Source organism: Strix uralensis, chromosome 6 (assembly GCF_047716275.1).
Source record: "Strix uralensis isolate ZFMK-TIS-50842 chromosome 6, bStrUra1, whole genome shotgun sequence".
NCBI classification, from domain to species: Eukaryota; Metazoa; Chordata; class Aves; order Strigiformes; family Strigidae; genus Strix; species Strix uralensis.
In genome coordinates this window covers 15747613-15771628 of record NC_133977.1, presented here as the reverse complement: position 1 = coordinate 15771628, position 24016 = coordinate 15747613, and the positions used below count along the sequence as shown (strand labels likewise).

Genomic DNA, 24016 nt, shown 5'->3' with positions numbered 1-24016 from the left:
GGGGACGCGCGGAGCACGCCGGGAAGGTGGCGGCGCGGGGCCTCTCGGGAGCCGTAGCTCGCGGGCCGGGGCGCGCACGGCATCCTGGGCCTTGTGGTCTCCACGGCAACCCGCCGCCGGCCGCGTGACGCAGCGGGCGCAGCAGCGGGCGGCGCGGGCCGGGCCGGGCCGCGGAAAGGGACTTCGGCGGGGCCGGAGCGCAGGCGGCGGGCGGGGAGGCGGTGCCCCGCGGGCGGGCGCGGCTAATTGCGGCACGTGGCCGGGGGCGAGGCAGCATGGCGCAGCTCACGGCGCGGTTCCGCACCGAGAACCGCAGGTGAGGGGGTACCCGCCCGGGCCGGGCGGCGGGCTGAGGTGGGGGTTACGCGGAGGCGGTAATGACGCTGTGTGTCCGCAGGTACGCCGTGGAGGATGTGCCCTTCTCCGTGCCCGCGGCCTCCGAGACCACCGACCTCAGCCACCTCATCAACAAGCTGCTGGCGGCCGGCAACGGTAGGTGCCGGGGCGGGCGGCCACTTCTGCCAGGCGGGAGCTCACAGTAGCCCCGAGCAGGCGCCGGCCTTGCGCGCTCACCTTTCCCTCAGAGCCGCTCGGCCAAGGGGTGACGGGTTCCACCTCAGCCCCATGTGTCTGACCGCGTGCCCTCACCTCTGCCGGAGGCTGCCCCGCTGCCGTGTGCACCAGGCGAGTTGGGCTCATGCCTTGGCTGAACTCGACCCGTTGCGGGGCATGGTGCCGCAAGTGGGACGGCTCAAGGCGGGCCGGGCCAAAGGAACGTGCTGTCCGAGTCAGAAGCAGCATCCTGGTACCCACAGGCCCCTCAGTGAAGTCAGGCCTCAGCCTGAGCCAGGCCTGCGCTTCGGTTTTGGTCTGGCTATCCAGAGCAAGGTAGTTTTTGAACTTGATCTGAAACTCAGCAGGTATCAGTGCTGGTGGGCAGTCCCAGGAGAAATGCTCCACCCTTTGCCCAGCACCTGTGCCCAGCACCACAGATCAGGCTGCCCCAGCAGATGATAATGGAAAGGTTTCCCAAAACCTGGCAAAAGAACTAATAAAACCAAAGGTTTGCTCTTTATGAAAGCCTTTGAGAAGAGTTCAACCATCCTGTCAGTGCCAGCTGAAATGGGTCTGACTTAAAAGATTTTTTGGGGGAAAGACCCCTGTGTGATGTTGTTGAAAAATCCCTAGGCTAATTGTATCTTAACCTGCTGAGGCTTCTGCAAGTTGCTTTTAACTGAAGACATCGCAAACAACCTTGAATAGAAAACTAGTGCACCATGCAATTTTCTTGTCAAAATGTAGGGCCTTTGTCAACTATGCCATTACAGAGGGAGAAACATGAACCAAAAATTCTTACGATTTTCCTATTGCTGCCTCAAGTGCAGGGCTCTGGCTAGTAATGATAAAGATGTGGGCTACCAGTGGCAAGCTCCATACAGAACAATGATGAAGGACCACTGGGGTTTGATTAGATGTAGCTACAGAGAAAAGGAATTAGAAAAGAATGTGTTAACATTGAGAGGCAAACTTAACTCTTTGAACCCTAACAGCAAATTTTCCTTCCTCTTAACTCACACAGTCCTGTGGAATTCATGGGCTGCCCGCTTACAGCTAGGAGAAGAAACCAACTGTTGGGGGTTTGGGGTTTTTTTGTTGGTTTTTTTTACCCTCTTGCTGGCTCCATTTTCCTGAACCAGTGACTGAATGATGCTATTCTGATGGTATCCAATAAATAGTGACTCCTGAACATGGATTTTTCCTAATTTGTTTCAGCGGATCACAAATATGTGGAATTTGACTTCCTCATCAACGGCCAGTTCTTGCGTATGCCGCTGGTCACACACATGGAAATGGAAAATATCTCCACGGTAAGTCACACTCAATTTCTCCCCATCTTGGACAGTAGAACAGACTTAGCCAGTTTACTTCAATCTGATCTAGGTATTACATTGTCATCCTGACTAGGCAGATTTCCTTGCTCAGTTTTATTTCTTTTCTGACTTTCCCAGGAGAAGTCCCTGTATGTTTAAAATCCATTCTGAACTGCAAAGTGATTAGAGAATATGGGAGTGAGCAGTGCAAGGAATATTATCCAGTCTGTTGTCTGGAAACAGTTCAGAGGGGAAATTCTTGTCTTATTCAGTTGATCATTAATATATTTTTGTCTCCTACTCTATTAGTTACATTGGGGGATAACGGGGAGGTTAGTATTACCTCTAGAAAATGTCATGAAGTGTTTTGTATGGGTAAATACAGAAGAGGAATCTGAGAAGAGTGAAATTATTTGCTTTTGTTTCCAGCTTGCTATTAATAGTAATTTGATAAAAATATGGAAAGCAATATAATTTAGATACTTTTTTCTAAAGACTTTAATTCCATTAATGTGGAAAGGACTTGGATACCAGGATATTTATCCAATAAACTTGTGTATTTGCACCATGCTACAATCAAATCTTACTGTTATTGATTAAAAAAAATAAAACCAACCTAAATAAGTATTTTGTCTGTGAGCTCAGGAAGAAGTGGTGGAAATAGAATATGTGGAGAAATATATGGCCCCTCAGCCAGAGGAATGCATCTTCCATGATGACTGGATCAGTTCTGTGCAAGCCACTGAAGAATGGTACCACACTAAGCCAATTCTGAGTTTTGTCTTGCTTATTGCTGTTGTGTGCAAAGGTCTCCATGGTGTCAAATGGAGTGGTATTCTCTTTAATAATGTGGGTTTGGTTTTTTTTTTCCTCTTTGCTCTGGGGTTTTTTTTGGTTTTTTTCCACCTGTCAAGTCAGTCAGCTACTTGTTTTTGTAAGCAGTTCAGTTTTAAGGCCTCTATTCTATGGTGACAGTGACTTTTAACGGAAGCAGAAAACGCCTAGAGTCATGAACATGAGATACTGTTAATACGAATGAATAATACAAATGCTGTTTACTATCCTTTCTCTTAAAGGACAGCAAGATTTCCTTATCTCTTTTTAGCTTAAACCCTTGACTTCAAATGTGACATTCATTAGAAACAAATATAATAGTGTACCTTTATGCAGAGCTTTTCTTTAAAAAAACCCCAACCATCGTTGTCCTTTTCTACTGTATTTTCATATTCATTTTCCAATCAGCTAGGCAATTTTCCTATATTAAGGAACGTTTTGAAAATGCTTTGAGATCCTCTAGTAATACCATGAACAACAAATTATCTTTTATTTTAAATGACATAAGCAATCTTGAGACTCACCTACCAGAATATTCAGTACTCTTATTGCTCTTCTTTTTGGCCCTTACTCCTAGCCTTGCAGTTGTAGGTTTTAATGAAGCTTTGCTCTGTAACAAAATGATTTTTTTACTTTTCCAAACTTTTTTTTTTGATACGCAAAGTAGCTATTTTGAATTCATTGCAGCTAACTAGTTACTACGCTAATATTTTTTCCAAGTTCCTGGTTGAAGCCTTTTTTCATAAAAACATTGGTTTTAAAGACAATAATGTTTCAAATTCTGTACCCTGTAGGATATTAACTGGCTGCTATGATCAGACTGCTCGAATCTGGTCTTTGGAAGGAAAATCCATCATGACGATAGCTGGGCATACAGAAGTAGTGAAGAATGTGGCATGGGTGAAGCAAGGTCAGTGTATATATATTAGGGGAGTAGTAATGGTTTGATTTATTGGGGGAGAAATGTCAGCATTCCTCATCCATGAATATTTAATTATCTAAATGCTACAATTATTTCGATCTCCATCAGAGTTGTTAGAAATGAAGTCATGGTGTGAGTAAAACAGGCCTTTAACAGTAATGAGCATAATTAGTTTAACATGTGTGTTGTTTATCCACCTTGCAGACTGCATTAGCAAATATTGGTATGTGTATTTACATTAATTGTACTTGCAGGGTAACATGATATAAACTAAGATATGTATGAGTTTCTATCTGCTATTTCTGCTTTGACTAGAATAATTATATCTAGACTATAAAGACTTTGTAAAGCTGTTGGGTGTGAGCATGACTTTTTTCTTCCTCAGATAGTTTATCATGCCTGTTACTCAGTGCTTCTATGGACCAAACTGTCCTGCTGTGGGAGTGGAATGTGGAGAAAAACAAAGTGAAAGCCCTTCACTGCTGCAGGGGACACGCTGGGAGTGTAGACTCCATAGCTGTTGATTGCTCGAGAACTAAAGTGAGTGACTCCTGGAAAGAAACCTTTGTCCTTTGGGATGTTAGCAGCCTGTATCTCAAACTAATCATATTTTTGTCCCTGCATACGTACTAGTCATCATGTTGTGATGACTGACACACTTCTAAGTTTCCAGTCTTGTTATAAATGGTGGTTATTGAGGATTAGGAGTGGTATATCCGTGCTAGGCCATCTTCTCAAAGTGATGCACTTAACCTCTAGTATCACAAAAAGCTAAAGGTGACTTTAGATAGCACAGGACACTATACTGTTGCTTTTGATTTCTGTGAGCGAAGCTGAATGTTTATTTTAAAGTAAATTTTACTTATAATGCATGTGAATTTTGGGTTATACTGAACTACTTTCAAATTTGACCTAAATTTTCACAGTAGCTTTGGTGGGAAAAAAACTTCCAGAGTGATACTCAGAAAAAGCAGGTGGTAGAAGAGGTCCTTTCCCTTTATCGAGGAATTCAACAGTTAAAGAGCACTCACTGCAAAGGTAGAGTCATTGCTCCCAGCTTAACTCAATATCAGACAGGTTAAAATAAAACCTTTTGGTGATGAAGGAAATAGAGATATTTTGTAGATATTTTTCCTGCAAAGGAAGGACAAAGAATAATTGGATCTATGCTGACTTTTTTTTTTTTTGAGGAACCTAGCACTTCTTCATGTGTTATAACCCACTGGTTAATTTTTCAAGCAGGAACTGTATTTAGTACGGCTTACAAGATCTGTCTGGATCAACTTTTAACAAAATGTTTCTGCTCATACAGTTCTGCAGTGGATCCTGGGATAAGATGTTAAAGATCTGGTCTGCAGGTAAGATAAGCATAAAGCTGGGATTCTTGACTCTCTTAAAAAAACCTGTACTTAAAACAACGTGAAAGATATCTGAATACTTTTTTCTTCAAGAGAATTTGAGTCTGTAGTATTAAAAGCAAGCTAGAACTTTTTATAGAAGGCTATACAACAGTATATCAAGTTACTGTTTTAGTTGGAAACACAATTTCAGATACGGTTATCAACTGTGTGCTGATGTTTATTCAGAACACAGTATTTTATCTCATTTATTTTTAATGGATTTATATAAATGTGCAGGTTTGAGTATAGACTTCTTACAAATCAGAAGTGTGTGGATTATTTTTCTGTTCTATTATTGATGCTATAATATGGAGGGTAGTAAGATGACCAGGTCTCTTCTAGAAATGTAGTCTAAACCCATTTGATCTGAATGCTTTCTTTTGCTGTTCCAAGTCATAATCTTTCAGTTTGGGAGTATATACGTAGGTACTATATCTAAAAGAAAGGTTGTGTTTATCACGCACCTGAATTAATGTTGGAATTTTCCATGCGTAAAGATGGTCTTAAAAATTCATTGGGATGTCATTTTAAAACTGCGTGACCTGGAGAACAGCACTTATTCTGTATTCATTTTCTTTCTCAAAATGGAGATGATACTGATCAGATGAGATTAAAAGGTTGAAATATTCATGCATCATAGACAGGTTAGGTCCTGTAAATACAGGGTTTTGCTTAATTACTTAGATAGAAATGCAACTCAAAAACTTCAGGATCAAGTCTGACTTGTCTTGTGTCACAGTACCAACAGATGAAGAGGATGAAATGGAAGAAGCAGCTAACAGACCACGGAAGAAGCAGAAAACTGAACAGTTGGGACTAACAAGGGTAAGATGAGCTCTAGGTTTGTCCAGGATATTTTTTTTAGAGGTGTAGCCACACAGAAGAATTTCTCTTAGTTAAAAGTGACTATATGGAAACTTCCAGTGATATGTCTCAGGCTGATCAGACAAGATATTTTTATTTGTTGATGTAATAGATTTTATGACTATATTCAATCTAATCTCTCACCTTTAAATTTTAGACTCCTCTGGCAACCCTCTCTGGCCACACAGAAGCTGTCTCCTCTGTGCTGTGGTCAGATGCTGAAGAAATCTGCAGTGCATCATGGGACCACACCATCAAACTCTGGGATGCTGAGACTGGAGATCTCAAATCAACTTTGGTGAGATCATTACACTTTGTAGGTTCAGCTGAAGTCCAGCTCAAAGAAATAAGTTGTGCAATAGAGTAGCTCCTCTCTTAGAGTTACTATTTTCTTTTCTGACAGACAGGAAACAAAGTGTTTAATTCTGTCTCTTACTCACCACTGTGTCGACGCCTCGCATCTGGGAGCACTGACAGACATATTAGACTATGGGATCCTCGCAGCAAAGGTGAGCTAAAACTTGCATGTTCTCAAAGTTGTTCATTCAAAATCAGAACTTCTCCCTATTGGGAGACATCTCACAAACTGTTTTCTGGTCCCTCCGCTTAAAACAAGCCATTCGAGAGCTTTTATTAAATACAAAGTTACATCTATTTTCCGAAATCTGATGCAAGACTTTTGATTTCTCACCTAAAAATTTAGAAAAGTAACTCAGCTTAGGTTATCCCTTTTTTTTTTGTTTTAAACTTAACTAACAAATGTTCTGTTAGTGTGCAATTGCAACCCTGAACTATTTCTTTTCTAAGGTTCACACCTGTGTTGATCAGACCATCATTAAAGTGAAACAGTAGTTGCTTTGTTAGGATATAGTGGTGCCACATCTGACAGGATTGTAGATAATTTAGGACTGAACCTACCATAGGCTTTTCATTGACAGGTTTACTTGTTTTCATAGACGTTTAGCTGTTTAGCTTCTATAAATCTAATCCAGCATTTAACAGTATTATCTTTTATGTTAATGATAAAAGGGTTTTTTTGGTTTGCTTTTTTCAGAAATCTTTGAAAAGAGTTTAGTGACAAGAAAATACATTTTGAGTTTTGTTTGGTGTGTCATTCATGTCCTCACTCTGAACTTGTGTGGCTTGTTTGCTTTCTTTAAAGTTCATTTTGATTTTTGAAGTTAGAATTACTGGTGGGAGAAACACTTACCTTGAACACAAATATGTGGCTGACTGCTTTTCTCACTGGATTTTGTCTGCATCTTAAAAGTGCTGGTTTCAGTCTAGTGATGTCTTTTTTTTTTTTTTTCCCCTGCTTTCTCTTCAGATGGCTCCTTGGTTCTCCTGTCTCTGACATCTCACACAGGCTGGGTGACATCTGTGAAGTGGTCACCTACCCATGAGCATCAGCTGATCTCTGGTTCTCTGGACAACATTGTGAAGCTCTGGGACACAAGGAGGTAAAATGAACATGTGTTCTTTGCTGGTCAAGGCATGTAAGTTTACAGGGTCAGTTAACCTAATGAAATAGCAAAAGCAGTCTGAGAGATTCACTGGAAATTCCTGTGGCGTTTGAGAATCCTCTAGGTTGTAGGAGTCAAGCATATAATGAAAGGGAGAAAAACACTTGTTTACCAGAGGACATGGGGCTTAACATTTGTGAGAGCTGTATGGTGTTCCAACACGGGACTTACCTGGCATTAACAGCAGGACTGACTAACATGCAGAAGGCAGCATCCATAACATTGCTACTGGGATTAGGAACAGCAGAAGGTCTTCTACCCTTCTTCTGTTGTAAGAAACAAAATACATTCTCTTTCTAAGGAATGAGCCTACCAGTGTGAAGTTTCACTTGATACTCTTTTCAGACCTTTCATTACAAATTTCCAAGCAATGAATTGGTTTGCATTCAGAAGACATAAATGGCTTTTCTGGAAAACACACGCAGTCAAGCAGCATCTACACATGGAAGAAGGAAACTATATAATATACTGTTCCTAACAAGCAGGATTAGGATTGACTTAATTTCAGGGTAGTTTGCAAGCAGGTGAAAAATGTTGCTTCTTTTCTCTTTGGGGATGTAGGAGAGGTTAACACTGTGATCAGCTCTGGAGAAAGGAGAGAAAACATTACAGATGGTAGAATGTCTGTACTCTCTGAAAGTGTTTATAACTGCCAGACCACATCTGGTTGATAGCATCATGATAGAATTTTTTCTGGGGACCAATTTTGTTTTCTGTGATTGCTCACATATCTTCAAACATGTGACTGTAAATACCTGTGTTTTACCAGTTGCAAAGCTCCTCTGTACGACTTGGCTGCTCATGAAGACAAGGTGTTGTGTGTGGACTGGACAGAAGCAGGGGTAAGACTGAAGAGCATGTTACTCAGTTTATATGCATGGTGGTTCGGAAGAGGGCTGAAAGCGGTCATGGACTATTTGCTCCTTTATGCTTAAAGAGGACAGGAACTTTTGGCTGTGCTTTGCTTGATACTGGGTGTTACTGTCATATGCACTGCAGCACTTCCCCAAACTACTGTGCAAAGGAGTAGGACGGCAGTTTAAGCTCTGTAGCATTAAGGGGGCATTACAACATGGAGAGCCACAAGGAGAAAATACATGTTCCAAGGTACCATTTGCTGCCATGGAGACTAAAGCAGCAGCGTGAACTGACAACTGGGGCACGGCTGTACGTGTAGAAGGGGGGAACTACATACTCCTCTATAGCAAGCTGTTATGCTGCTGCAGTGGTACACACATGTATCAAATGGGAAAAAAAAATTTTGTTAATGTTCAGATTGCAGTGTGGCTCCTGTTCTCAGTAAAAGGCAGGAAAACCTTTCCTGCCAAAACTTTGCTTCTAATTTTAGGAGGAGGGTAAGAGACAAGGTTGCTTCTACAATTTGATTGTGGGTTTTAGTCATACATTAATAATGATATTAATCACAGTTTTCTTTTCCTCTCGTTAGTTGCTATTGAGTGGCGGTGCAGACAACAAACTGTATTGCTACAGATACCCAGCTACAGCCTCTGATGTTGGAGCATAAAGGTCAAGAGCCAGAAGACTCTTTTTTCCCCAAAAGATTTTTGCAGCAGTCACTCTGTTAGCATCCCTATACAACCAACATCTGAAGAAAGGAGTTTTTTGTTGCTCAGACACCCGTTGTTCCTGTTTTTTGTATTGGTAACCTACATCCTTACTGGTCACAGAAGAATGACAACAGTTACAAATGTGAATAGGGTGAAACAAAGTAAAGTGTGTTTCCTCCCTTTTTGATGACTTTGAATTAACATCTTTTAAATGACTATTTGTACAGCGCTTTTTCTAAGGAGTAAACTGTTCCCAATACTTACAGAAAAATTACTCACTGGACTAAATTATTTCTTTGAGTTCACCTGCTTTCCCTTGGAAAAAAAAATGAAACTTATCTACAGTTCATTGCTTTAATGCCTCACCAGATAAAAACCTGACTTCAGTCAGACTTCGCCTTGCAGTAGGACTGTTGGCAGTTCTTACAATTAGGCCCTTAATTGATGAACCCAGGCTTCTTTCTAGGATGAAGACTTAGTACATTGGCAGTGCAAGTGGTATGACATAAAGGAACTTGACAGATTTACTGGCAGATTAAATATTCCAATTTTGTTGCTCATAAGTTAGGGCTGTAACTTACTTTATCAGAATGTTCCTGCCTTGTGCCACAGTACCTGTTATGCTGCAGTACAATAATGAGGTAGCTTACTCCTAAAAAGCAGCAGATGTATAGAAACAAGTGGAGGATCACACAGAGAAGGCAGAAGAAAAATTAATTTGTTCCTAGAAAGAATGGATACAAAAACTTGCAATGGCTTTTAGATGGATAGAGGGTAAGTACTATCCACACATGCTCATTTTCTCTGGTGGTGGTCTTGCTTTAATTCAACATTGAAATGAAAAAGCTATTATTGCAGTTTGTGAGATGCCATATATGTGATGTTAAACCAGCACATAGTTTAACAATGTGGAAACCAAACTTGAATATCCTCACTAATGTCTTAGCTTCCAATAAATATAAGACCTGTAGAACATAATCAAGTCAAATGCTTAAATTGCAAAGTTAATAATTTTTCATTGAAGAGTAAAAACTCTGACCTCCAGGTTTACAATATGGACAAGTTCCAACTAAAGCAGTTTAGGAAATACCAGAACAGCAAAGCTGTGGAGAAAACGGCACGGGTACGGGGGAGGGATCTCTGATCCCTTGGCTCTGCAAGTAATGTACTGCAACTACTAGACTAACCTTTATTTACAGATGCTGCTTACAAGGAATTAGTTGTCTTGCCCTCATCTCATTATCCACGTGCATGTTCTTAGTATGCTTCATCCTTTCTAAAGCACTATTCATACCTTAATATAGTAACTGATTATATTTTTTTTCTTATTTAAACTTTAAAATACTGATTTCTATTTACTCCACAAACTGGAATTTGCAAATATCGTGTGAATAACTATTTTGTTTTGTAAACCTACCAAAAATACAAAGCATTTTTTGAGCACGAATTTAGTATGTGCTGGAACATGCAGTATTCCTGCTTCCCCACTATTACAGGTTTGTATAATTTCACATGCACATTTGTGGATATGCCAGTCTATTCTAGCAATTGTTGGTCTAATACTCATAAAAGTTTTTTTTTTAAATCTAATAGTTTTTTAGTATGAAAAGAGTAATATCCTCTTTAGGTAATCCTTAATCCAGTATACCTCTCTTTTGGAGGTCTTAACCAAGTGAAGTTTGGAGGTGTTTTTAGTGGAAGGCAAGACAGTGAAGGAAGTTTGGAAACTAGTTTCCCTCATTTCTCTTCAAGACTCCCAGTGACCATTTAATCTAAAGTCTTGAGCTATTTTGTGTATCATAAGAAACATCCATTTTATTACTCTCTTTTCAGTTTTTCTTTCAGGTAAACTACACTTGAGCATAGTGTTTAGAATTACTGTGGTATTTTACAGTCAGCTGTGGAGCATCCCCAGCCAATTAAGTAGTTGATAAAAATAAGTGGGTTCTCTTATAAGCATGTGTCTGAAGACTTATGAATGCAAGATAGGTGCCTTTAATACTGGTTTTTTGCCTTCCCAGAAGGATTTTAAAAATACTTTTTAAAAAGATCATGTCAGTTGGACTGTCAGCTTAAAAAGATAAATATTATTTAGACTTAAGAAATCCAAGCTGGCTTTAATTGTTTCAGTTTCAAGCACTGAATCCATTAGATCTACTACACTTGTCACCTGTAGTAAATACACAGAGTGTAACTAGAAAGGTAGGTTTTGGTAGACCGTAGTTCAGCAGGAGGGTTTTTGCACCCTCTTCTCACTTTGGGTTCTCTTATTTGGAAAAGTATTATGTCAGACACAGAAAGAAGCAACTAAGTAGACCATATTAACATTGCGAAGTGATACCAGCATAAGTACAACGTATTTTTTGAATGCATCTGTATTACTACTGTCCTAGTTCTAGAACCTACAAAAACACTTTTTAGATTTGGCAGACTGATAGTTCTTTGGACAATCTGTAATCTTAATGAAAACATTTTAATAAGAATATTTGTTTTCCTCCAAACACACAGTTCTTTATTTTAAAATAATGATGTGAAATTAGAATAGCCAGCATGAGTTGATTTTAAAATTACAAAAGAACTGAGTCAAAACCAAACTTAGTCTTCCAGAATCAAGGTCCTGACAGTGATTCTACTCACAAAAATACTTCCCCCCTCCAAACATTTCTGCATAGTCATAGTGCCCTAGTAGCATAATACAGAACAATAAATGACTTACGTGCTAACTGCTAGTTTTCCTTAAACATCAAAGTGATGCTCCAAGTGAGGGGAATAAAGACAATAGTCAACTACTGAAAGCTTTACTCCTTTTTTGTTATCAGTGGGAAGGGGAGGTGGGTTTGTATTTGAGAGCTTGTGCAATAAATTGTTCTACATCATCTTTTCATTCTGCACTGACACATGGCCCCCAGCAGGGAAGGGCGCGTCAGCTCACCCACTGCAGCTGCAACCCAGAGGCCAGTCACAGCTTTGAGACCCCCAGACTCACCTCCTATACCTGCTCCCCAGTCAAACGCTTCACAGCTGGACCCTCTTCTGCGGGTGGGAGCTGCTGAGGGGTGCACTGTACACTCCAGAGGCACAGGCGAGAGGACAGGACAGGCTGACAGAAGACTGGGGGTTTCTTAGGTTGCATTTTTTTATGACTTTGGGGCAAAGATGCAGATCTCCAGCCAGCACTGCTCTGCCTATTCCTTTCAATATACACCCCATAGCCTGGTGGTGAGGTTTTTCCTTAATGAAAATAAATTCAGATGAAATTCAAATGAGTTTTGCACAGGCTGATGAAACTCCAGTATAAACTCAACATACTTCCCGAGATTTCAGCACACAGAGGTTATGCTTGAAGTGAATTCTACAATTTAAACAAAAATATTTCACAGAGCTTGGAAGGAAAAGCTTGTCTAGAAAAAGGAATACACTTTTAATGAAAACTCCTGAGATAGGAGGTTTTCTACTGCATTTTCTGTGACATTTCAGCAACAGAAAGTGCTAGATAGGCATATGCAGAGATTCCCTGAAAAAAAACCACACACTTTTCTTACACTCTTGTTCTAAGTCTTGTTAATTATCAACTTGTTACTTAAACATGGATATAAGTTTAAGAATTTCAGAATTTTTAATGTTTTTCTCATCAGTGAATTTTAATGGAGGCCACAAAGACATTTTCAAGTTTGTGTGATTCTAAACATATTTCTTTTTTTAAAAAAAAAAAAAAAGGTGGATCAGATTTGGGCAGATCTGTTCCATGACCTTACTGAAATTTCAGCATGTGCTCTTTTCCTCTGTTGTGGAAAAAGAGAAAGGTTTTGTCAGATTAAATACTTAATGTGAACTAGGTCAACACACTTGACTTGGATTTCTAGTCTCTGTCAGAATGGGGCTGCCAAGCTGGCCCTCACATGCCCCAGTCCAGGGGTAAATACAGTTTATGGATTATCACCTGGCTTCATTTAATGCTATTACTTTAGTGCATCTTTTTGTTTTCTTGTTTGTTTAAAAAAAAGTATTCACATTTAGTAGGATTAGTTATTGTTTGCCTGTAAGGTTTACTAAACATGCTTTGAGAATACGTAATTGTGGCAGGTTGTCCTGTCACACTATCCCTGTTGCACCTCTGTATGATAGCTAAATGGTTGAGGAAGAGCTTTCCAGAAAACAAGGCTGAAGAACCTGTTCTGACAAGCAGAACTATTATCCAGCCTTGTTTTCTATCCCAATGTTCAAGTAAACAGAATGGCTATTTTGCTGGTTTAGCATGAATGCCAGCAAAAGCTTCAACTGTCCCTGCACTTGACTCCTGCTTGGCCAGCTCAGGTGAGAGAAGCACACAGATACAGCAAGCTGCACAGACTACATTGTTGGATAGCAATAAATTAAAATAGCTTATGCTGCAATTCATATACCAAAAAAGTCCAGTTGAGTTAGAATCACCAATTTTGTTTGATGTTGGCATGTTGGCAGAGATCTCAAATTAGGTGCAAAACTTGGGTTAAAATTAATTGTCATGAAAACCAATTTAAATTGCCCTGTAAATTTCATGAAATGAGTGGCTTTTCAGCTGCCAGTGAGAAGCTGGCTGAGTGTGGTCTAGGAAAAACAGCTGCTCAGACTGGGTAAGTCTACCAAGCTGTCCAAATCAGGACACATACTGTATGGAATGCTGAAAACGTAACTCAAACCACAAAAATGTAGATTTCTGTATCAGTTACAAAATTCATATTCAAAACTTCAAAATGTCAGCTTTGCATATCTTTGCACTTTATTCCATTTGGGCAACTAGTAGCCTGTGGTCAACAGGGAATCTTAGCATGAGTTTAAAAGCCTGTAAAACTAAACAAACTTTGAAATAAATTCTCTGTGATTGCTACTGAGACTTTCAGCTTATAATTTAAGCCAACAAATTTCTTTAAATGTTTGAAACCATCTCTGAATGCAAACCAGAAATCACAAAAAGCTGTATGGAGAAATATGATATGCCAACTATAGCAAAACATCCCAATAATCTAGATTGCTAATCCAAAAGGGTCCCCCTCATCATGCTTTCTATTGTCTGTGGTCTGTAAATTTGGAGTAGGGAAGTTCTAATCTTCAGTCAGACCACAGCTGCTGTAAACTGCATGCGAAAGACAGTGGAGATCACTTGGAAGAGCATTCAGGAAATGCTCACTGACTTAATTGCTCTCCTACAACTCTATCCCAGCTGTTGAAAACATCTGAGTTTGTTACACACACATGCACACACAGAGCTACCTCATGGATTTCTGCACAAAAGACAGGTCAAGAGACCAGCCAGTGGTTGACAAAATGCAGAAGAAATATTGGAAATTGAAACAAGCTCACCAAAGAATGAAGATGAGTATGTGGTAACATCTGATGCAGAGCTGCATGCCAAATTAGAGATAAACCTACAAATCATAAGCACTGTCACTATAAATTGATACGTAGAATATGAATACATGAAAATGGCATCAGTTTTCCTGCCACTAACAAGTACTAGTGACTTTAACAGGGCAGTCTCGGTCATTTGTATCACTTGAGAAGCCCAGAAAATGGTATCTAGTGTTGGAATTACATTACTGTTTTCTGAATCTATTCAGCATCAAAGAGGAGGACTTAAATTATTCTCCACTGTAAATGGTGTCATTACCATGTGTGCACACATCCCTGAATACATAACATTTGGTGGAATAGCTTAACAGTTTTGAGTTTACTGCATTAACCAAAGTGTTACCATAGAATCTGCCAGCCAGATCGAGACTTCTTTCCATCACATAGGGCTTTGTTTGGGGATCGAGAGAATAACAACAAATAAGCAACACTCTCCTTTTTTAAAATACTTGCAGCATTGGAATCTACTGGGTGACAGAATCACACAAATGAGGGATTTATAAGCCTGAAGGCACAATGCTGATTGAACAGTGGATGCAGACATCCAGAGGCATCTGCTGAAAACGTGTACTCTGAACCAAAGTCTGGAAGGTGTGGTATGGGTGTGCATTAGTGGGAAGACTTGTTCACGTTACAATGTGGTTTGGATTCACAACAAACAACTGTTTTCTAATACTCCCCGTTAAAATAAATTATAGAATCATAGAATGGTTTAAGAATATCTAGTTCCAACCCCCCTGCCATGGGCAGGGACACCTCCCACTAGACCAGGCTGCTCAAAGCCCCATCCAACCTGGCCTTGAACACTGCCAGGGAGGGGGCAGCCACAGCTTCTCTGGGCAACCTGTGCCAGTGTCTCACCACCCTCACAGGAAAGAATTTCTTCCTTATATCTAATGTAAATCTACCCTCTTTCAGTTTAAAACTGTTACCCCTCATCCTATCCCTACACCCCCTGATGCAGAGTCCCTCCCCAGCTTTCCTGTAAAGCCCCTTTAACTACTGGAAGGCCACTATAAGGTCTCCCTGGAGTCTTCTCTTCTCCAGGCTGAACAACCCCAACTCTCTCAGCCTGTCCTCACAGGGGAGGTGCTCCAGCCCCTGATCATCTTCATGGCCTCCTCTGGACCTGCTCGACCAGGTCCATGACCTTCTGATGTTGGGGGCCCCAGAGCTGGACACAGCACTGCAGGTGGGGTCTCAAGAGCGGAGTAGAGGGGGAGAATCCCCTCCCTTGACCTGCTGGCCACACTGCTCTTGATGCAGCCCAGGACACGGTTGGCTTCCTGGGCTGCGAGTGCACATTGCTGGCTCACAGTCAGTTTTCCATCCACTACTACAGTAATTTGTTTTCTAATTAAAAAAAGCACAAATTTCCATCTCTCTCCCATCCTCTCCCTCTCAGGTTTTGCATCAACTTTAGCCTGAATATTGGAAGATTCATACAAATTCAAGAACTCTTTTTGGTCTTAAAAAAAAAGATATCAAAAAGTCAAAATCTAACAGAATTTCACTGAGTTCCATCAGAGACCAGAATCTGTTTGTGTGCTTGTAAGATCACAGTGATCTTTGACTCTTCCACTCTCAACTTCAGATGAAAGATTTTATCTTTCAGCAGATCTTGGATTGGTGGTTCATTATTTTGGTGGACTTTGTGCATAGGATCAGGTGCTGGAACTTGCTGGCAGTAGGTTTTTAATACTTGGAGCAGGGATCAAGTATAGTTCTTGGTGTTACAGAAAAGATCTTTATTCTAGCTTGCATCAACATTTAAGTGGTCCTCTTAATATATCCATAAAATTTAAAAGAATAAGTTAATAAGTTTTTGCCTTCAGGTTTAAGAGCAGACAGAGACCCTGTGAGACAGAGTCTCTGTTGCTTCTCAGAAAACTGCACTATGGCCAGTAGTTATCTCCTACAGTTAAATTATTAAACAAAATGTTTCCTAGATCTAAATAGCACAGATTTAAGCAGATTCTGGTTTCAGTTACACTGCTGTAATTCCAGAGCATGTCATTTAAGACCGCGAAGCCTATCAAAATCAGTGGACTTAATCTAGATTTACAGAGGAGCTTACATGCAGCCTATCTGAACGTAATTTACAATAATTAGATTTTGTATCTTGATGTAGTTGAAAATCGAGTCAGAACCAGTTTCCAAAAAAATCAAATACTGCACGTCAGCAAAGCCTTTTCTGTAAGGAAATAAATAAGATTTGTCTTCATAGTAACTAAGCTTTGAAGCAGAATGGTGAGGGGGAGGAGATGATGTTTTTTCTCCCCTTCTAATCCAATCTATTTAAACAGAGGAATCAAAACAACAGATGTTTAGTATGAAAAATGCTGCCTGAGATACTAGTGCCACAGAATCCAGCATGAACTCACCAAAGATGAGAAGATGAAGAGACTACAGTTTCCCTGTTTCACTTTTACCAGTGATTTGAACGTGCAAGTCTGGAGCGTCATGTTAAAAAGAAGCCATCATTTCTGCAAGGAGAGTGGTTTACAAGCCATGCATCATCCACCGTGCACCATCCTGAATCTCTGCAGTATGTATGGTATTGCTTTCTAGGTGTAAACAGAGGATTATGAGAGACAAAATTTTATCTGACCGCATCATTCTTGAGAATAATATTAGACTATGTACCAGAGAAATCTGTTTTAATGAAAAATATCTATTTCTAATATTTTCTCAGCTTGCTGCAGTATAGCACAGCAACTGAAAAATATTTTCCGTTTTGGGATGTCTGAATTGTATCTCTCATATCTTGGCAGACACATTTGACACTTATCATTTTGCTTAGCTGGCTCAAGTATTGCTTTCACCATTTCCTACTGGCCTTCTCCAATTACTTTTTATAATTTATGACACAGCAGTCTGTAGGGCTGCTACTGTAAAAAGTCAGAGACAAACATAAGCTTTTTCATTTCCTTCTGCAGTAGTATCTTCTTGCCATTTATTCTCCTTATTTTGCCACCCACTCTGTGCTTTATAAGGAAAGTATCTAGTTTCTTATTCCTCACAGGAGTATCAAGATCAAGGAGGTAAAAGTCTCCCTCCTTTTAAATATATCAGGTTTTGACCTTTAGGCTAACATGTCCCAATATAGCAGACGCTCTGGTTGCCTAATGCATTGCCACCGTATTTTTCTTCCCACACACATTACTGACTACATTATGAGACTAGGGCCATTATGGCAGACAGTGTTTGCCTGACACACCTTTTTGTTATTTACATTTATTCTGCAAATGTCTCTGCTATTAGTTTTTCCCCCCACCTTTAGAAGAATTACTGAGCACCTGAAGAACAGGGGGTAAGTGAAAGGAAGCACATCTGCTGCTCAGGTGATAAGGAGCAGCCCTGGTTGCTAACATCTCTCCTACACTAACTGCAGGGCTCTGTGAAGAACCACCACCCATGGTCTTAACAAGCACAGTCAGATGTCTGCACCCCTGTAGCTTAAGCCACCACTTATTCTCCAGAAGCTAATCCTCCCTCCATGTCTGTGATCCTAATTACTTTTGATGAAAGGCACAAAGAGCTTGAACCACCAGTCTTTTGTGTGTGTACCTTTTGTCGTGATAATATTTCATAAATTGTCTACAAGTATACACTCAGCACTTGCCACTAGTCAAGTTTGACTCTTGTTTCAAACAGAAATGTCATCTGCTTATGTCAAATTAAAATCTGGTTTAGCCTTTGAATGTGATTCTGCCTATATTGTACTGCTGCCCAGTGAAACGCTGTATTGAAACAAGACCTTCTCGATAGAAATAGCCCAATGACCCCTAAAACCAGAATTTTGTTCAACTTGACTTGCAGTTTCTTTTCTTTTTGTTGCTAGGAAGCTTGATTGCTCTGAGATAAAAAACCACTGTTATATCTTAAATTTTATAATTTTAAATTCATATTGTTTATTTATATGCTTATATAATTCAATGTTATACTTTTCCAGCCACAAAATAATGAATCAACATTTCTTTCTGAGGGGTTTTTTTTGTTCCATTCAGATGACCTGCACAGATATCTACTGCTGAGTTGAGGAATATGATAGGAACTTTATGATACTGTATGTGAGAAGTTTGTTCTAGTTTGAGGCTCTTCTTCCTTTTGTCCTTCTTTTTAGCATTCTTATTATTTAAATAAATACTGAATATGTAACATTAGGGGTATATAATATCTCTTTCTATATTTTAATATATAGAGAGATATAGTCTATAACATCAGGATCCATTAAAACATTTAAGGTCTCCTGAGGCAATCACTGCTTCAAATTGATCTCTTGACATTTCATGAATTTAATTGAGATTTCATGAAAAAAATACATTAATGCTTCTTTTTCACAAATAGAAGAAAACAAAGCCCTTTGTTAAATATTCAACCTAACTAGACTTTGCAGGGCCTGTTACTGAAGCTATAATTGTAATGAAGGAAGAATTTTATAATCCTTGAAAACTTTAATGGCACCTAATACTAAAAAAAATTACTTTATGGATTAAAAAGGATTTTATGTCTTTCCAAGTACAAATTTAAATGCTGTCTTAATAGTATGTAATTGCACGTGTGCTATTAATTATAAATCGCACAGCATAACAGGACTACTAAGGTGGAAAATTTATGGAAAAGAAGTTCACCCTCCCTTGCACCTTTACCCCTTGATCCTTAAAAAAACCAAACAAAACCCACCTTGGAATATTAAAATCAGTGTTTTACAGATACGTTAAGAACATTTATGGGAAACAGTTTGGAAATTAATATTTAGGATTACATTACAACTGCATAGTCTTTCAAAATGCTGTCTGCTGTTCATAATGAGCATTTCAGAAGTATTAAACATTCAGAATTATTTCAAATTGTTCATGAATGTATACATAAAAACATATGCACACACGCTCCCTCATATTTATTTTCAACTTTTTGCATTTTTTTTGTTATTCAGGGCATTATTAATTTATGTATCACAGATATTACATTTTTTCTAAGATTCTATAAGTATCAAGAAAAAAAACAGAAAAATTTCCCTTTTTAAAATTCCTGGAAAGCTTACATTGCTCGGAATGCCTTCTTAAGCCCCAGAGTTCAATTAAAGACATTTAAGTAGAAAACCAGCAAAAAATACCATATTTAATAATATGGTAAAATTTTCACATTCATCTTCCTTTGTAGCATGTCTATATATCTCTTAGCCATTTTTTCTTCCCAATGCCCATCATTTCACCGTTGTTCCACATGAAGTCTGACATGGACATTAGTGACTCGGTTTTTTAATTAATTCCTCCCCCAACCCCATACACACCACATCTAACTGCAAATGTTGTCAAAACCTGAAGATATTTTTATGCATCTTACAAGTTTGAAAAATGGGCTTGTTCAGCCACCCCCAGAGTACTCATGATAAAAATAGTCAATAAATTGGAATTGCCACACATTTTATTTTTCAATTACTTCTTTTCATAGCCATATTTGAGGAAGAAAATAAGCTAGGGCTCTTACTAACGTTTCAGGCAGAACAGAATGCAAGTGAAGCTGGAAAAAGAGCAGATGTCAAGAGAAGGATGCTCCTTTTTTCTGCACCGCAAAGGTTTTCCACTTTTTTTTTTTTAATAGTCCCCATTCACTCAGTTCAATGCACTGCTGTTAATCCAATTGAAGGTATGATTCAGAGAACGTGCATGTATATGGTGCAGAGGTATTTGGAGGGACATGTGTCAAAAGCAAAAGTCATTTTATACCTGAAGAGAAAACCACTTTCCTAAACTCTGATGTATGTAAAGTACAAGCTAGCAGGTGTTGATGATCTGGTGATAAAAGGGAGCTCTACACACCTCTCTCTTCCCCATCACTCAAGACAGTTCAAGCTGTGTGCCTGTTCTATTTCTTTCCCACACATCCTTCTCCTGTTCAGATCAGGCTGCACAACCACCTCGGACCAAACGTTAATATAAGCCCATCCACAGAGATATACCAAATCCAAAATTTCAGTCTGATACACTAGCACTTGGCAAAGCCTTATGCAATTCCGTAGGAGGGATCTTACTGCAAGTGCCCAGGCAACAATAAGCAATAGCTGTTGTTACACACTCAAGCTATTATTGGACACTTTCAGTCAACAGGTTGAAGGTGAGTTCAATGCTACTGCAGGGTAGACAGACACACATCTTGCTATCAAAACCAATCCTTCACCCACTTGTCTACTGAGACTTGGCAAGACTGTAAGAGTCATTAATTCTATTTATATTCAGAATGTTGGGAATTCCAATTAAAAAAAAGGGCATCGCCTAAGTTGGGCATTTGCACTGTTGGCCATGAGCATGCAAACAGGTTCCTGTTACTGCTGTAAATACAGGGTTGCATTTATGGAATATGCATCTCTGGTACTTTTTCACTTTGGGGCACAGAATGGAAGAAAATCAACTCTAAGTACCATCTTTTAGTGCAGCATTTACTACTGTTCTTGCCATGTGGTAAGAAGGCAACGAGAGGCGGCCTGTGTGTGAATGCTGATAAACGTGAATAAAAGTCTTAATTTTAACTATGCTGTAGTTACAGTTGGTCCACTTCTCCCTTGTTTCCCCAAAACATTCTGCTCACTTGGGTTCTTGTGTATTTTACTATTTTTTCTTCTTTCACCTTCAGATTGGCCCTTGTCTCATCCTGGGCAAGAGCTACCAACATTCATCCATAAAACTACAATACCTGATATCCTCTGGAGCAAGCCTGCATGCAATAGAGGAGCATCGCTGTGGATGACAGATGAATCCCAGGAGCTGTATCCTGACAACTGCACCCAAATTGGGGAATTTCAAAAAGTAGACATTCACTCATCCGTACAAGTACTGGTTGCCAACAAGTTCACCATGATTTAAGTGGAGGCAAAGACATTTCATCTTGGTACATGTTTTAGCTACTGCTATCTATTTTATCTCATGAGTGGGCTCAGCAAACAAAACCAAAAGAAAACCAAGAGAATCCCCTCCACACCTGGAGAGCAAAACCCTATTGTTCCCTATATTTGTTATTAAAATGGAACAATGTGCTTATCACCACAAACAAGTCACCATAAGAGGAACCATGCAACAACCTTCCTACTCATGTAGATACTTGCCTTCCAAAAGTCTCTCCATCTTCTCTCTCTCTCCAGCAGTTGCTCTTTTAAGTGCTTTTCCTGAGGAAACAAAAGGGTGAAGGAAAGCTTAACTCTGTTTCTGCCCAAAACATGCTCCTCCAGGATGACACTGTAGTTATGTGCAAAGTGCACAGAGTTAAAATTCTGTAAAACAAAATGACTGAAAGTCAAAATTGCATGTCTACTGCTAGGTTACCATACAAGATTACCTGCACATCTTCAGTATGCTCTCACTTTTAGGAAGTGAAGAGGTTATAATTACTATTTAGTATTTCTACATTTTTCTCCAATAGATGGTCAGTTTCTCTGGGATAGACACAATCACCTTATTATATAAGCACGTAAAAAACCCTCGTAACAATAGAATACATCCCAGTCCTACAGATTTCTAAGTTAGTTTGAATTTATAGATTCTCTAATCAGAAAATGTTGCAGATAGTATACTGTGTAAGAGTCAAAGATTGATCTCCTTTTGCTGTTGCATCCTCCAGTTTTCATGGGTTTAGATACAGATGAAAGTAAGGGTCACCAAGTCTGAGTTTGAGAAGCTGAAGGCATGCCTGTCAGAAGGTGAACCTGCTTTAAGGCAGTCACTGTAACCTGTTGTCACATTCCTGGCAGTCTATCAGGTATCTGCCATAGCGCCAGAGCACTCCTGCTCACCTGCCTTCCCCAGTCACCCATGACTGAACATGCAGTTTACCATAGTAGGCACAGACCTGCTGCCTTTGTTTGCCTGCCTTCTGGAATCACCACTCCTGAACAGCAGTCTTGCACAGTTTACTAATATTTTTCAATGAAAGAGCAAATGTAACTAAGTATTGAAGAATTTATTTTCAACTTGAAAAATTAAATGTGAAGAATTCTGCAGAGCCTTCTGGAAAGCACCAGAACAAAAGGCTGAGCGTCCCAATTCCTTATCTTCCTCCAAGCAAGTAAAAGATTCTGTGCTCATTCACCCTTGACTCTTCCAATTATCCTTCTATCCAAAAATCACATGCACAAGTATCTGGACACAAGAACTGCATGCTCAGTAGTGAGTCTTCCCGTTTTAGAATATATAAAGCTTTATGAAGAAATGGCTGAAAAATTCGATTGTGTTTTTCAAGCCTGCAAGATCTTATATACTTTTTTTTTTTTTAAAGTGAATCAAATAGGAATCCACATACTGTAGAACTAGACAGTTAAACAACAATGTAAATAGCAGCCAGATTTTTCAATCCCTTCTTTGCCTCCCTTTGTAACCTTTCTACATTTCTGCAAAATAGCTCAGCTCATGTCCAGAGTCCTTGAACAGCCTGTAGACTTCCATCCATATAATTCTGTTGCACAGGAGATAAATTTCTTTTATACTAAGACAATGGCTTTCTTACAGATGCAGTTTCAGAACAGGAGAATGATCATTTAATCTAGAATTAAACAGCCAAAATGTGTTCGGCACATTCAAGGTCATTCCCCATGCTCATTTGTCAATCTATACTGAAGTATGAAACATTTATCCTCCTCCTTCACTTTTTCCTCTTTTAAATCTCTTTGGCCATATTGTATATTAAAATTTCATCTACAAAAGGATATTTTTGTAGAATTAAAGAAAACATCTGATGAAATTGGTAAACGGATATACAGCATTGTAACTTAGAAATGGAATTTTCTTGTTAAGTGTGACCAAAATTTTGGCATATCATCATCTTCCTGAGGAAATATAAACAGTCCCAGTGTTATGAAGTATAACCAGAATTTCCGTACACAGTTTCTAAACACATTATTGAAACTTTTTTTACAAGCAGATACTTGAGAGAACATTATCATTACACATCTCGCATTGTACAAATCAGTAAATTGGAGAGATGGAACAATAGCTCGATGCAATCTTTCTTTCTTAACATTTTTTTTCCTAGCCATTACAGAAGTCTCACTTAAACAACCCCATTGAAGAATGCAGAGAGAAGGATGACATTTCCAGAAATATTAATAAGCACAAAAAACCAAGCTGAGGCCAGAAGGATCATAAACATTCTGTACATGTTTTATTAGGAAATAGCTGCTTCCCAGAATTCTTAAACAAAAAAACCCCAAAACCCCCCCCAACAAAAGACTATTTGCTAATTTCTAATCTTTTCCTTCAACTTGCAGTCTTTCATTTTTCTTCTTTTTCACCTTAAGTATAATAGTATAAGTATCATCTTCTTTCCCATTACAACAGTTTTAAATTTCAATATTCCTAGTAGTATTATGTCATGTGTGTAAATGATGACATGTTCATTAATTTGTATCTACCTAATTTAAAAAAGAAAAAAAAGTTATGTACCTTCATAGTAGCAATCTCCTTTCCCTGATGTCAGTACAAAATCAGAGGTATTTCCACTGAGGTAGCTGGGGTTGGCCAAATACAGAATCAGCACAAGGGGGAATGTAGGCTTTCCTTGTCTGTACAGCAGGTAGGTCACTACGATTTCAACACAAGCTGCACCACGAGCACTCTCTGATCAATTCATTCTTATTCTGTTTGGATTAACCTTA

General features: G+C 39.3%; 1 protein-coding gene across 2 annotated transcripts; it reads left to right on the top strand.

Moving 5' to 3' along the window:
* The first annotated feature begins 122 nt into the window (after nucleotides 1–122).
* WDR12 (WD repeat domain 12) lies at nucleotides 123–11777 on the top strand. Of its 2 annotated transcripts, XM_074872919.1 has the most exons (14): nucleotides 141–169; nucleotides 235–316; nucleotides 398–492; nucleotides 1774–1868; nucleotides 2517–2623; nucleotides 3500–3615; nucleotides 4013–4167; nucleotides 4940–4985; nucleotides 5767–5852; nucleotides 6049–6189; nucleotides 6295–6400; nucleotides 7219–7351; nucleotides 8184–8256; nucleotides 8862–11777. In XM_074872919.1, exons 2-14 carry the CDS (start codon nucleotides 276–278, stop codon nucleotides 8937–8939), a joined length of 1272 nt encoding a protein of 423 aa, XP_074729020.1. In that variant the 5' UTR covers nucleotides 141–169; nucleotides 235–275; the 3' UTR covers nucleotides 8940–11777. The 2 variants fall into 2 exon arrangements, with proteins under 2 accessions (XP_074729019.1, XP_074729020.1); XM_074872918.1 differs by having other exon boundaries at nucleotides 123–316.
* Nucleotides 11778–24016: the final 12239 nt, after the last annotated feature.

Bases quoted from the DNA above. Each gene is read 5' to 3' on its own strand.
- WDR12 (XM_074872918.1), top strand. From the start codon at position 276: ATGGCGCAGCTCACGGCGCGGTTCCGCACCGAGAACCGCAG. The intron at 2,624-3,499 runs GTACCACACTAA...TGTACCCTGTAG, and splicing joins GTGCAAGCCACTGAAGAATG to GATATTAACTGGCTGCTATG. The intron at 4,168-4,939 runs GTGAGTGACTCC...CTGCTCATACAG, and splicing joins TTGATTGCTCGAGAACTAAA to TTCTGCAGTGGATCCTGGGA.